This window comes from Larimichthys crocea, chromosome XI (assembly GCF_000972845.2).
Source record: "Larimichthys crocea isolate SSNF chromosome XI, L_crocea_2.0, whole genome shotgun sequence".
In the NCBI taxonomy this organism is placed as follows: domain Eukaryota; kingdom Metazoa; phylum Chordata; class Actinopteri; family Sciaenidae; genus Larimichthys; species Larimichthys crocea.
Window position 1 is genome coordinate 5377638 of NC_040021.1, and position 15199 is coordinate 5392836.

At 40.4% G+C, this 15199-nt stretch overlaps 1 protein-coding gene across 8 annotated transcripts in view; it reads left to right on the forward strand.

Moving 5' to 3' along the window:
- dlgap2b (discs, large (Drosophila) homolog-associated protein 2b) overlaps window positions 1-11780 on the forward strand; it is a 95594-nt gene extending 83814 nt beyond the window's left edge. For 5 of the 8 annotated variants that reach the window (XM_019272477.2, XM_019272529.2, XM_019272647.2 and 2 more), the window contains 6 exons: window positions 1916-2274; window positions 3377-3462; window positions 3542-3987; window positions 4270-4361; window positions 5972-6124; window positions 9642-11780. In XM_019272477.2, the coding sequence (XP_019128022.1) occupies window positions 1916-2274; window positions 3377-3462; window positions 3542-3987; window positions 4270-4361; window positions 5972-6124; window positions 9642-9857 (1352 nt within the window). In that variant the 3' untranslated portion in view covers window positions 9858-11780. The remainder of the gene's footprint in view (window positions 1-1915; window positions 2275-3376; window positions 3463-3541; window positions 3988-4269; window positions 4362-5971; window positions 6125-9641) is intronic. The other 3 variants (XM_019272755.2, XM_019272813.2, XM_019272597.2) reach the window with 2 other exon arrangements.
- Window positions 11781-15199: the final 3419 nt, after the last annotated feature.

Sequence of the window (15199 nt, forward strand, 5' to 3'; positions counted from 1 at the left end):
GAAGCCAGAGTTCAGTACAATATCTAAATGTATCATAATAATAATATAATAATGTAGGAGCAGAAGAGATATCATTAATTAGAAGAAAAACAAGTTAGGTCTATGTTTCACGTGTCTTTTATGAGGAATTTAACCCACTGTTAATATAATTATTATAATTAAGGTACAACTACAGTTAGTTTTCTAATTAACAAAAATAATGTGAATTAATTGTTAAAATCAGTGAGCATGTTTTAGAAATAGCAATAGATATGGACATTATATTAACAATAACATCTTGCTGGTTGTCCTACATGTAATTATGACAGAAATCTTATTAGTGAACTGGCTTTAATGTGTTTTATGGATAAAGCAATGGAGAGAAACCGTGAAGAAACACAGACTCTTGTGAAATGAGGTTTATCTCACCAAATTTGTGTCCGGTACCAAGCAATCTGTAACATTTTTCAGGTTTGAATGTAAGTCAAAACGGGTAAAAATAGACCATGTGGAGTTGCGTACAGCCTGAGTCACTGTGCTCTTTTCATTTTGGTATCCACCCACTGTGTTTTGCAGAGCTGCAGCCCCTTCAAGTTGGAAGCAAGTCAAGTCTGTGGCTGGATTTAGCTTAACAGAGTTCCCTGTGGTTTCTTTTTTCTTATTGCACTTAATTACCTGTAATCCAAAGTGGTTTTTGTGTGTGTGTGTACAGTATATCTGTTTATGTGCGAGGCTCTGCCTGCACCTGTTTGCGCAAGTACACGGCATGTGTTTGACTCAGAAAAACTAGCTCGTTTTCAGTATGCTGAACATTTTATGATATGAATTTACATAAATAATAAATGAGGACCGGAGACATCGCAATTGACTGACTAAATTAACTCTGACTGACTACTCACAGAGGCCATCACAGGTGCGTCTTGACTCATTTTGTAAAGAAAGTTTGAGCAAATCTTCTTCTCTATGAGTCATTCAAATTTTAAAGGTTACATTCAAAATAAACTCATGAATGTAGACCATGGATAATCATCCTCATCTTGGACACTATGCTCAAGATGCTTTTGTTTGGAAATATATTTTTGGAATGAATGGAGCAAACTTTACTCGTCTGAATATCAGTCTCTCAAAACCAAAAATTAAAAATTAAAAAGAAAAGTAGCATTGGATTAATATTAGAATAATATAACAGTATTCATTCAGTCAAGTAAAAAAAAAAAACACGTCTCACTTTCGATTAAAGTAATCTTTGTTGAGGGCTCGTTGAATTTCAAGCACCTCAATATCCGGTTTGAGTCAATAAATTAGATCCACTCATTTCCTATTTCCTTCCATAATTTAAGAGGTTTTAATAATTTAATAATAGTAGATATATCCAGTTCATTCGTGCTCTGTGCACCTGATAACGCAGACGCCCTACCTGCAATTTAACATTAAGGTTCAACATATTTTTGTATGATTATTTACCCATTAAATTACCAGAATGTTCTTCTCCTTTCCATGATCTAAACCAAGAACCAGAACGACCACATGTCAAGTTAGCGTTTTGCCGTAGGTTTGAAACAAAACAAAAGATATCCAGTGAGTGAATTTGGTACGTTTCCAGCTCTGCTGTGAGGTCCATCTGGATGGATTATCATCAGATTCTCATTTGCACTTGAAAGAGCGAATCTTTCCTGTAATCCTCCATTGCACTCCCCCGATAAACACAGACATATTACAAAGCTGCTGTTGCTTTTCACCTTACTGACATTTCCCTTGCTTTAAATTTCCCATCATGCTACGACGCTCTTCTATCACACACTGTGTGATACAGGTGAACTGCAGCACTTGGTCCTTGTCAAGCTTTTGGCCACATTTTTTCATTCTCATGTTTTATTTTATCCTCTACCCTTGTCTTGCCTTGTCCTCGTCCTCTCATCCTGCTTGTGCTATCCAGCGGTATCATATCCTCCCAGTTACAAGAAGACTCCACCTCCTGTGCCCCCGCGCACCACCACCAAGCCTCTTATCTCTGTGACAGCCCAGAGCAGTACAGAGTCCACCCAAGATGCCTACCACGAGGGCAGGCATCCGAGGGGTGGCCTGTGGACCACGGATAGCCTTGGTCGACCCATCTACAGCTCCACGGACAGCCTGGACAGCACCAAGGCGGTCACCATGGCCATGGAGTCAGCAGCAGGCAAGAGGCATGCATCTTTGGGCAGCCACACGTCTGTCCAGACATGCGACAAAGCAGTGCTGGTGTCCAAGGCCGAGGAGTACCTCAAAACCCCACGTTCCTCTATTGGGATACAGGTAACAACAGAACTGACAGTGTCACTGACTTTGCTGCTCCTTTTGCACACTCATGACCCAGCCTTCATGCTAATTACACCTCATCTGTCTTCTTCTATCTAGTCCTGGCTGAAAAGGATAATTTCATTTCTCATTCTGATATGCGGAGTGTTAATATGTATGAGAGCTGTCCGGTAGCATTCATCTCTCAGAGTTCTTTGTAAAATCACGTTTAAATCACCAAAATATACTTTTGCTCTTTACCTTTACGTGCAAATTAGTTCATCTTGCAAAATTTCCAAATGTCTGTGTCATGTACTCGACAAGGCTTTGGAGTCTTGTTGACCTTTTTCATGTGTCAGGTTAGACAGGACCTTTTCAAATACAGCAGTAATAAAGACAAGTCTCTTTGTTCTAGTTTGTGACCTGGGTGCTTAACCTCATGAGTTCTTCTTTAGCTGATCTGATTGTAGCCAAATTTCTGAACAAGTAGCTCCGCCACAAGATGAGGATTCTGCTTGTCTGACTAACTTTGGTAGCTGCTGTATGTCCTGCAGGCAAATGTCCGCAGTTGTTAGCTCCAACCGTGGACAAAGCCGTCTGTGTGGACTGTGTCTTGTACCTGCACGAGATGTTTGGTCTCCAAAACAGCTCGTTGATGATTCAACTACCAACTTTTCAGTTTCCTTAGAACCAAAATCCTCCTCACACTACAACTGTACTTGTTCATACCAGATTCACACAGTTGCACTGGCTATACCACCTCCTCACCTTCTGCTGAGGTGGGGGAATGGGAATTCATTCCTGACTGTCACCCTTCCTTATGGTTCTTGTTTTAGACACCTTATAGGTTCAAGCAGCATTATTATTGGCCCATATGTATAAGATGAGCTGTTTTGTAGCTTCAGAAATGTTGTACTCCCATCAAAACAGCAAACACAACAACATATATTGCTAGCTTTGAGACAAAAACGGAAATTTAAGTCGTCAGCTGTGTGTAAGAAATTTCTAAATGTCAAGCTGTCCTTTAGTCGTAGTCAGGTGTGTCTATACTTTGGCGTGTTCGTACGTTTCTGTTGCTAATGATGGTAATTTCAGTGTTCTGTTTTTCTGTATTTATCAGGTGGAAACTGTGACAGACTCTGAGGCTGAAAGCAAAGGCCTTCCTCAGTTCCATTCAATAGGGATCCAGGTGGAGGATCACAAACGGTACGTGGCTCAAAGAGAAGAAACACAAAGTACAAGGTTTGAATTGCATTTTGTAAACTTGTACCTCGTATATTTTTAGGCATGGGAGGTTCAAGCGCTCCAACAGTGTGACCACTGCAGTACAAGCAGACATGGAGTTGGAGGGCTTTCCCTCCATGGAGGACAAGGGGCTCCAGTTTGGCGGTGCCTTCGGTCGCCACTCTGAGCCCAGCACTCCCACGCAGTATGGGGCCATCCGTACGGTGCGCACACAGGGCCTGTTCAGTTACAGGGAGGATTACCGGCCTTCCAGTGGGCCCTCCAGCCCGCAGCCTGAACCCTGGCTGGTTCAACCCAGCCTGGAGAGTACAGAAACGGGCCGAGTGTCCCCCTTACGAAGGGACGGCAGTTGGTTTATGCAGCTCCTTCACAATGAAACCAAGCGGCTGGAGGGGTGGTGCAAAGAGATGGAGAGAGAAGCAGAGGAGCATGACCTGTCAGAGGAGAGTGAGTGTCCTGAGGGAAACTACATGCTTTTCATAGCAGGTGCTGCTTTTGATATCTGGGGACAATCATTTCATTTTTAAAAAATGTTTTTGCAGTATGTATAATATGTCTAACCAAAGAGAACATTCACAGTATTAGCTGTCGTGTTGACAATGAAAACACAGAGTCGTGATAGGCGTTTTGTGAGCAGATTGGATCCTTGTGAATGACTTACTGAAAGACATCGCTCAACATGTTGGCTTTTGCCAAGCTGTCAGCGTTGAAACCAGAATGTCTCTTTCTCTGTGCGTGTGTGTGTGTGTGTGTGTGTGTGTCCATCAGTCCTAGGAAAAATCCGGAGTGCAGTGGGAAGTGCTCAGCTACTAATGTCTCAAAAGTTTCAGCAGTTTTACTGGCTATGTCAGCAGAATCTGGTGAGTATTATGCGTTTTCGGAACGAGAACCACTGTACCGACCTCTACGCTGTTCATATATTACACAGTAAAAACAAAACACAAAAGATCAGGGGGGTAAACTTGTTGATAGGCTTCTCTTTCTCCGAGCTCTGAGAAGGTGCTCGGCCTGACACTGCACCTTCCAGAAATAGACCACAGAGATCAATAGCGAAGCAGTCCCTCTGCTGCTATTGACCCCCGCAGTAAACGAAAGGGGAATTCCAATAGGAAGCAGCACCCGTGTTGAAGCTATCCATTAATGCACAGAGGCAGCAGTTTGAATGGGATCTCAGAGCTTGAATAATGGACTACCACATTGTCTCACTGTTTAGCCGTCATGTCACGTCGACTGGAAACTCATACCTTCTCTGGCTATCCACAGAGTCAGCATTTATTAGTCGATGATAGTGTCCTAATGTTTCTGCAGATACAGTAGAGAGTGAGAGAGACAGGCAGGCACTTCATCTCACCTTAGTAAAGCGTAGATAATTTCTAAAATGAAATGCAAAATCATGTGGAGGTGGTTGAAATCTGCCTGCTCTCTTTCTTTTTTTTTTTATGTGCGTTTGTGTGCGTGTCTTAACCTGGTGTGTTGTTCTCTTTTGGATGGTTTTGGGCCGCACTGTCTCGCTCTCTCCCCGTAGATAATAGGATGATGAATTAAGTCTAACATTGGTAGTGACAAGCCTTAGATTGCCCTGAGCTTTCAGATGTGTCTGAATGGGAGGACGACTCAGGATCCCTGCTGGATGCAGGAGGAACTGCGCGGTGCTTCTATAAAAAGCTCTGAACGTTCTTTGAAGCTTGACTTGATGGACCTGTCCTTTGGACTGAGATGACACTCGTTTTGTGTTTGCTGTCTGTGGTAACTAGCACACAGCTGTATTTGGCTGCCTAAATCTGTGAGTTCTGGTTTTAGCAGTTGACACATCGGCCACCTGGGTAGGTCTCACAAATAGCCATGCACCACAGAAATGCAACAGCAACCAGATATTTGTCAGTTTATTTCAAAGAACTGTGATCGTTAAACAAAAATGAGTTATTCTACAAAAACATCAATTCATGCACACTTTGGGTTGGAGCAGAAAGAATGATGCTTGATTTGAGCTGTGGGTGAATCTGCATGTTTGTGTCCACCCCAATCATGCGTTTCTGAATGTGGCTATAAAACTAAACTTTGAGAATCATTTATCATTGTTGCAACAGACCAGCTCTGTTACTATATATAAAAAAAAAGATCCATTTAAAGGCTGCTCTCTGAAACTGTCAGGTTATGGGAGGTTAGGAACTATTGTTGGTGCTCTACTGCCACACAGTGGTGGGAAAGGTGAGGTTCAAATGTTGAGGCGGTGTCCTGAAAGTACTTTTTAGGGCATAGATTTGTTAGGACCATATGGACATAGATTTAGACAGGTTTATTGCACATTATGGATGAAGTTGAAACATGATGATGTACTGTAGGAGGGTCATGGGTCAAGGGATTAGGGATGAAAGTCGCGGTTGGAGATGGAGTTATAAAACTTCAAGCAAAGACGAGAAGTCCTTTCATTTAAATTCACTAAAAAAATCACTACCTTTGGTCTCTTCAGGACCCCAGTGCCATGCCCAGACCCACATCTCAGGACCTGGCTGGATTCTGGGACCTCTTGCAGCTTTCCATCGATGACGTCACTGCCAAGTTTGATGAGCTGCAGCAGATCAAGAGCAACCAGTGGCAGCTGGTGGAGAGCCCAGAGAAGAAGGTAAAAACTGGTAACTGTTTCTCACATAATAATTAGTGTTAATGGTCTCCAGATGAACTTGCTCAGCTTTTGACGAAAAAGTGCAGTCACAACATTTAAGCCGTCTTTTTTTAGGCTTGTGACCAGCAGGAGGTTAATCATTCTTATCATGCCACCGCGGGGACAACGTTAAGAGGCAACATCAGTTCAGCTTAGACAGCTAGGAGCAACCTCGAAGATGTTTTCCTGTTAAAATCATGGGCCATGTTTTTTATATCTGTCTGATCCATGCTGTCATTGTAAATGACCTGCTTTTAGTTTGCAGTAATGCAAGGTAAAGCAGTAAATACGGCGCTTAATGCTGCTTTTCAGTAAGCATTAGGTGATGTCACACTGACTGAACTTACAGATAATAACATTTCGAGATCTCTGGTTCACAAACTAACTAAAGGGGAAGAAAAAAAGGGGTTAATCTTGATTGATCTCACACAAAACTTTCACTGAAATTCTTATTTGCCAGCTTTGCAGTAGGTGTAGAGCTGAATCAAAGCAGGATAACTTTTCCAACCACTTTTCCTGTCAAGTCCTCATATTTCATAGTTTTCCTGCAATATCCATGTGGCATGCAAACACTGCTTTAAGTACCAGTGTCTGTGGAATAATGCCACATCCTCCTTGAGATTTGTAAATAGTTAGCAACCTAAAAAAAAAACAAGAAAACAAGGTGACTTGTTGACTGAAAACTAGTATTAGTGTTAGAATAAAGGTAGTTTAAAGGTAGCATTTGCACAGTGTTGCAGGAGTGAGCACTGTTGCCTCACAGCAAGAAGGTTCCTGGGTTAAACCCCGTGTCTGTGTGAGTTCTCTCCAGGCACTCTGGCTTTCTAGTATGTTAATTGGTCACTCTAAATTAAGTGAATGTGAATAGTTGGTTGTCTCTATGACTTGTCCAGGGTGTCCCCCGCCTCTAGTCAGCTGGGATTGGCTCCATCCCACCGTGACTGTGATGAGGATAAGCGGTTACAGATAATGGATGGACGTATGATGATTTAAAATTATGTCAGTGTTTGAAACAAAACGACTAATTTTAGACCAAATGTACAAATATTAATGATCAGATAATAAAAGATCTAAAACATTATGAACGGCTGAAATAAAAGCAGAGCTGCATTTGTTAGAGAGCACATTTAGGTCGATAATGTGTTTTTACAGAGATAGACAAGATCCTTCAGGGCACTCGGATAATTGTCTTCATGCTACAGTTGTAGCTGTAAGCGAGTTATTTACCTCCAGCAGTTAATGGGCACATTGCAAGCTCCATGAAGCTGAGCCCTAACAGTGACACAGATGCTCTGTACCGGGCTTCTTTTCCTTCAAGGCAGGCACAGTTTTACAAAATAAAAAACACCAACTTGCCAGGCGATCAGAAAAGCTCGCCTTGCTTTCCAAAGTTACTGTATGTCAGTGTGTAGGTCACACAGACTTGCCTTTTGTTTGAGCAAACAGCTTCTGGGTCACATGGGGCAGGTTTTCTTCATATGCTGTTTTTTTTATTTCTGGAGCGTAAATATACATCACCTCAGCACTACAGCTATAGCACTATCATATACACACTAAAACGCACATACTTCTGCAGTTGCACTTGTTCTAGTGTGCAATCATGTCAAACCTTTGTCATGAAATAATTCTTCCTCCTTTTTAATATGAATTTTTCATGACACCACAACATGAGCAACACGTAGCATTGGCCAAATACACTTAGTATCACTTGTACTACAATAAAAAAATAAAAGGACAACTAAACATAGTTAGTTACTTTATGTCTTGCCTTGAATGTTTCCTCCCATTGTTCATCTGTTTTATTTGCTTCCGAATCTCATTTTTCTTTGACACCCACATTGTTATTGTTAGATTCATGTTGACCCCTTTCTTTGTCTCTCTTCCTCTGTGAATGGCATTAATAGTTAACAGACAGTTTAGAGAGTTACTCATTCCTTAAATGTCTTAGTTGTAGGAACTTATATAAGTCATGGGCTAGTACTTGTGCATATATATGAACCCACCCTGCATCCACCATAGCTGGATTTGTTGCAATTTTGGTGGCTCTTCAAATGGTTTGACACCTTTCCATTTCTTTTTTTTAAAGCATTGGCTATATTTTTATTGTTCCCCTGATCCAGTCATTGCTAACATAGAGAGAGGTTTTTATATTGTGACCGCTGTGGCACTGTCAGGCTGGAACTCAAACAGGACTCAGGAGCAGAAGTGTCAGTGAGCAGATTTATTAGGAGACAACAAAACCTCTCAGAGTGATGCAACACAAAGGCTATGAAACACTAACCTAAAGGAGTCTCTCAGATGGGAGAACTAGACCAAAACAAACTTAAACAAAAAACACTCCAAAAAAGGAGGAAAAACTATCGGTTATGAAAATTATCGAAATCACTTTCAAGGAGGAAAATCAAAAGGCTGCAAAACATTAAATCTCTACTAGAATAAACGGGGAAGAAGCAAAAACTCTCCTATAAGGTGGAGGCTAGATGATACTATACACTAAAAACCAGGAACAGAAGATCTCTTCAAGGGAGGCTGACAATAATTTAACTAAACAACATGGAACCAAAAGAAAGACTAGAAAAGTTACAACAACAACAAAAATCAAAAGCAAAAAACTCACAAACATAGACACTGGGACTATGATCAAGGCTTGGAGCTGGCTTGGGTGAACGAACAGATGACGAAACACTTTGCCACAGGACAAAGGGAGACACAGAACCTATATAGACACACACACAGATGGGTAATGGGGAACAGGTGGAGACAATCAGAATTCATGGCAACAGGTGACACACAAGGGAAGGGCAAGTGATCTGAAACGAGTGGGCAGGTAAATTTCAAAATAAAACAGGAAATGACGAGACAGAACAAAAAGGGCAAGGGCAAGATGACCTGTGTCTGTTTGTCACATGAGACCTTATTTTAAAGGCTATATTATCCAAAACTCACTCCAGAGTAAATAAAACTCCTGTTAACATTTCATTTATCTGCATTGATTCAACATTTATCATTTCCTTCTCAATCTCCTGATGAAATCAAACGACTCTCGCTGTGTTTTAATATTACACTTTTCCTCGCTCATACACTCAATCATGAGTTCTTGCACTGAGTTCTCTCTTGGTTTTTTAAAAATGAGATTATATACAACTGAATAAAACAATTTAGCATCACTAGAATGAAAAGATATCGCTGTTGTAGGTTTATTACGTCTCCATAAAGAGAGTGGGATCCTGCAGACAATTTACTTCCACTTCATAACAGAGCAATTATCAAACACGACTGATTACATTGACTCATCTATTCATAATCCATTAGTTTTTAAGGGCTGGTGTATAATTTATTATATCTGGCACACATGGACACGTCTAACAAATATTTGAGCTGTAAACATGGATTCAGTTACGCTGTTTTATTTATATTCCTCTTCTGTGACTCAGCGTTGATACATTACTATAATAATCATGTCATTCTGTTTCCCAAGGAGAGGAAATGGCCACCACCTCTGCCAAAGCGGCCAACCAAGGGACGTGGCGGTATGACGCGAGAGCGCTCTCTGGACCTTCAGGACCGCCAGCGACAGGAAGCCCGCAGACGCCTCATGGCTGCCAAACGAGCAGCTTCTTTCAGACAGAACTCAGCCACAGAGAGGGCGGACAGCATCGAGATCTACATCCCTGAAGCCCAGACACGGCTTTGAGGTCCACGGATTCATCCTCAGCCCCCCTTTTTTTTTTGTCCACCTTGTACCACCACCCAACACCAGCTCGTGGCGCCACATCCAGCCTCCTCCTGCTGTCATCATCTGTCTGTTCGATCATCTGTTGCCATTTTCTGGGCTTTCTCTATTGAAGCTACACTAGGCAAGATCTCAGTCACCCTTTTTTTTTAAAAATCACCTTACATGACAATGTGGCACTGCCATAGGGAAGAACACCCCATCTTCCCTGAGAGAGACGTCAGGTGAGTCAGCTTCCCACAGGACGTAATAAAAAAAACATTTAACATGAAGCCCCAACACTGAAAAGAAAACTGGACACACCAGCGTTAGGCCTTTTGCCTCTCTTTGTCCTTTTGGTATTCCTAAAACTGAACACAGGCCAGCTGGATTGGTAAACACGAGCCACTAACGTGAAGTTGCCTAGTGTAGCTTTAAACCCCCACATGGGACTCTTCTGCACCACGAGAATGAGCTGCTATAACCCCCCAAACTTCACATTTCACCTGGTGTTTATTTGACGAATTCCATCCGTTGTTGCCATCGCCCCGCCGTGAGTAAGGGTAACGCTATACTTGCCACAAAGGGAAACACAAAGTGCAACTTTTCTAGAGTTTCTCACCAGCAACAATGGTCTATGGGCTAAAGCACCCTGTGTGAAAGGAACAGCGGCAGCAGAGATTGATGTTTCCATTGAAATATGCATAAAGATATTGTCTTGTGATGAGGTTCAAACTTCACACCAAGCCTTCTCTATGGTGGTGGGTACCTTGGTTGATTAGTTTCTCTTACTTTCCTGCCAGTTTGTGGTAAAAAAAAAATGCTCAACAGCATATTTAAGGTGCTGCACAACTGTACTCTACACCATCTTTCGAGCTATTTATCATCTATCCATGTTTAACCGGGCATGCCGCAGCTGTTGACCAGTGTTGCTGATAGAGATCTGAAAAATTAAGGCTCATAAATCCTCGACCATCATTTCAGACATCATCTTCATTCCTGTGATCCCCTCTTAGGACTAGGACATTTTTAAGCTATTGTACGTTATTTGCTGCTGGATGCATTTCCATTGCAGAACAAATATGAATTATTAACAACAACAAAAAAAAAATGAAAAAAAGAAGAAGAGACAGTTTTTGCGCAGCCTGGAAGAGGTGACTGTATCAAACAATGCATTTTGCACCTTATAATATTCATGTTTGTATTTCCAAGGGAAATGTAGTTTATGAAGCTCATGTGATATTGTTGCAGTTGAATTGCAAGGACAAGATATGGAAAATTTACTACAGAATTTCATGTAACTCTATAGGTCATATAAACTGCACCTTGTGTTTCTGTTTTCATTTTTCTCTCTGATGCCGTTCAGGCCTCTCGTAAAAATTACAATATTGTGATTCTCTGACACTTTTAATTAAACTCTTACAGTATCTATCATATGACAGACATCACAATCTACAGTATACATTTAATATTTATAGTTGAAACAGTTGTGGGTTGATTTGACAGTGCGTTTGTTTTGCTTATTAAGGGGTGTTTCTCAGCTAACAGAAACCATATCTCATGACACACTGCATCCAACCTTTTTTTGTTCCGATAATGGGGCATAATGGAAAAAAAAAAAACACTTGTGTTGTTTATTTTAATCTGCTCATTTAGTCTAGGAAAGACAGGTGCAAATGACACTTTAACAATATTCAGTTACTATAGTAAATGGTGCTGCTTTTTACTCTAAAACTGTTGTCCTTTACCCAGTCCTATGTGCACGCACACACACACTCAAGGACTTTTTAAACAGAGATTTATTAATATGGTGCCCGTTGTCTCTCCGATGACTTGTGGTGGATTGTGACTTTAGAAAAGATCATCTTTGCAATGCTCTTGCCCTCAGTGTTGGGAAAAAAAAAAGAGGAGAAGTTTTCGCGGCTTAACTACGTTTCTAACATGCAGAGAGGTCAGCGACGGGAGAGATTACAGGCTTTGACATTCCACCAACCTTAAAGTAAAAATCGAATATGCCCACCCTGAGCCAAGGGCATACCACTATAGCTAGCTGAACATACTGTATTGTACCTATCACGCCAACATTTTGCAATACATGCCCATTAATCCTCATTTGCCGAATCTAAACCCCAGCTAATTAAAACAAATGTTGATCTAGGGCCACTAGAATTACGCTGCAGTACAGTGTTTTCTTGTTGTAATTACAATGACACTCAGTAGGGGAGATCAGCCTGTGTGCTGTAAATACTGGTGTGAGGCGGTGAGTCATACTTATCCGGAGGTGTTATGACGATGGGGGGTTTATTTTGCTTGTGTTGAGGCTTTGCAGGTATTTTACTTTGTGACATCAGTGCTAAAATCTGAAACTCTTACCTTACCAGACGGCCTTAACCAAAAAACCAACTCATGAATGTAGAGCCCCGTATCGATGCAAAAAATCCAACTGAATTTGACAGGAGAGAAGAAGTCACGCCCAGAACTTTTATACTTTATTTTTATTTGACTTCATTTTTATCATTTTATTTGATTGGTTTAAGGACGGATTACGAAAGGGCACAAAAATAAGAGAACACTGATTTCATTCACACGCAAACAGTTGTCTCAGAACAGATTTTGTCGTTGAGTCCTAGTGGAATGAATTCACGCAGGTTTAAAGAAATAATATAAGAAATCGATTGAAATCAAATAAAACCAAGCTGTAACTTGCGACTTATCCAGGGTGTACCCCGCCTCGGGCTGGGATAGGCTCCAGCTTCCCACAACACTGATGAGGATAAGTGGTTACAGATAATGGATGGATGGAAACACTGATGAGGATAAGTGGTTACAGATAATGGATGGATGGATAGATGGATGGAAAAACAAGCCATGTTGGCTATGTGGTTAAAAATAGAGAAATTATTATATTATATATTGAATTATTATTTATGAATTCTATAAACTAGGAACCATATTTCCTGATACGTTTACACAGAGAGTTCTATTACAGGAGAGTTTAGTCTAGAGTTTAGATTTATATGTCCCAATAAATATATTTCCAGCTTCCTCTGTAACTCTTCATGATTCAGTTTATCGAACCGTACGTCTACCTTATAAAGAGCTAAAGAATTATTTGCTTGAAGAATGAAGTGCATTACAGAATTACAGAAACTTGTAAGATGGCAAGGGCTTACTTTTTTAGTTCAGTACCTTCTTCCGTTAAGGGGCTTTACCTGCAACATTATCACAACATGCATATTGGATTTCAAAGGAGAAGGATCTGACAGACTGTGGCTAAATCTATTTAATTACTCACTCAGCAGGAACACACCGGGGATTTTCATTTTTTCTATTACAAGAGGGATAGAGTTGGTCCTGTTATGCCATTTCTTCTACATCTATTACTATAACTTGGTCAGAAATCCACTTACCATACCTCTAACTAGGGGGAAGGTTATCCCTACTACTATCTAAAAGTGTAAACAGATGTTAACCAGAGGTATTAAACCAGTTAAACTTGGTTTTCATTGTCGGTGGAGTCTGTTTTGTCACACTATCTCCCCCTTGTCCCCAAGTCTATAAATATCAGCGTCTTCACTCATCTTTTTGACTAGATGGAGAATACTTAATGTTAGTTTTGAAATATTAAAAGTCCTCATTTATTTAACTGGTTCCTCCTTATAAGACTTAACAGCAGCGTCTCTGATTAATTATGACAACAGCTGATGATGGGGCTACTTTAACAATCCAACTGCTCTTCCACCTGACTGAAGGTCATGCAAATCAAGCCTACTTCCCACAGACTGCATACTGTGATACCATCATGTATAGTACCTGATGATCTGGTAAACATTTTTATGGAACCTTTAGAAACACAGATTTGTTTTTTTCTTTTTGTAGCTTCAATTTCATATTTTCTGTTAGGAATTTTCCTGGCAGGTTTTTTTCAAATTGAGTAAAAAAAAAAACACAAAATGTTGGTAGTAGGTAATGAGGTAGATTTTTTTAGCACTTCACTGAAACTCTACGGGATACAAGGATTAACAGGAACCAGACTCACAACTTCACCGTCACCGGCTTGAATGAGAAATGATGTCACTTGAGCTGTTTTTTTGCACCGGTCATTTATCAGTATAGGACTGATATCAGACACAAAGATGTCCTCAAACGTCACAGGGGCATGAAACACACATGGTGGCAGAGTTACTAAACATATGTTTTGTTTTCGTGGTATCATGCGGGGCTATTCTATAATCATGGTACCATTTTCCTGTTGTTACTCCTCATAGCTTAGAAAATAGTTTTCTTTTTTTTGCGTCTGTGTCTCATATTTTTTACCCACCATGCTACGAAGGGGCTTAGGAGTTTGGCAATTATGTACATGACAAATCCTCAGGTGCCTTACAGTTTGATTCTCATAGGACTCTGTGAGTGAATGTTCTGGGTCGAGAGACAAAAAAAAAAAAAGGACTGCAACACCTCTTAAAGTGCAAGTTTGTCCGTAATACCATTACAAAGGGCTGGAAACTGGACTGGGTCGGACTGCAGAATTAAAAAAAAATCCACATTTATATTTGACTAATCCAAACTGTAATAAACTTCAGCACAATACAGTCTTAGAGGATATCAAAAGGAGGATTTGCTAACATTTGTTTTTGCTCTTTTTTTTCGGTTCAGCTCACGCAAATGTTCTGTTATGCGTCACCGCGATGCAGTGACATTTCCAGAATCTAAGTGCTATATGACACAGGATGAAGCTCCGTTATGAAAAAAGCAAATTGTAGAAAATTTAGAGGATATGACGGCGTAAACACATCTCGGAGTGTCACATCCATTTCTACGGAAGCCCTAAGCAGTCATACAGTCACACGTTTTATTTCCGTTTAATTTCATTATGTTGAAATAACACATTTTTATCATGACATAACAGGATAATTTTCTCAACATGTCAAGATAACGAAACTTTGTTTTTCTGAGATGACAACATGATTGATTCAAGATCTCAAGAAAACAAAAGGATAGTCTCGTACGTTAAATCATTGCGGGAAACATTCAGTCTAGTGACTTCAGCGGCTTATTATGGAAGCCATGAGCAGTGATAAATTCATACATTTTGTTTCCCTGTGTTTTCTTGTGGTAATGAGTTCATCTCATTTATTTTCTCGACACACAGATCTCGAATTTTTTATTGCAGTTCAAATCACAAATGTAATCCAGAGATCAGAAATCATTTTCTCAAGATAAAAAAATTGTTTTCCTGAGACACTGCCATAATTAATTCAAGATCTCAAGAAAACTGAAGGATAGTCTCGTACATTAAATCATTGCAACATTCAACATTACTA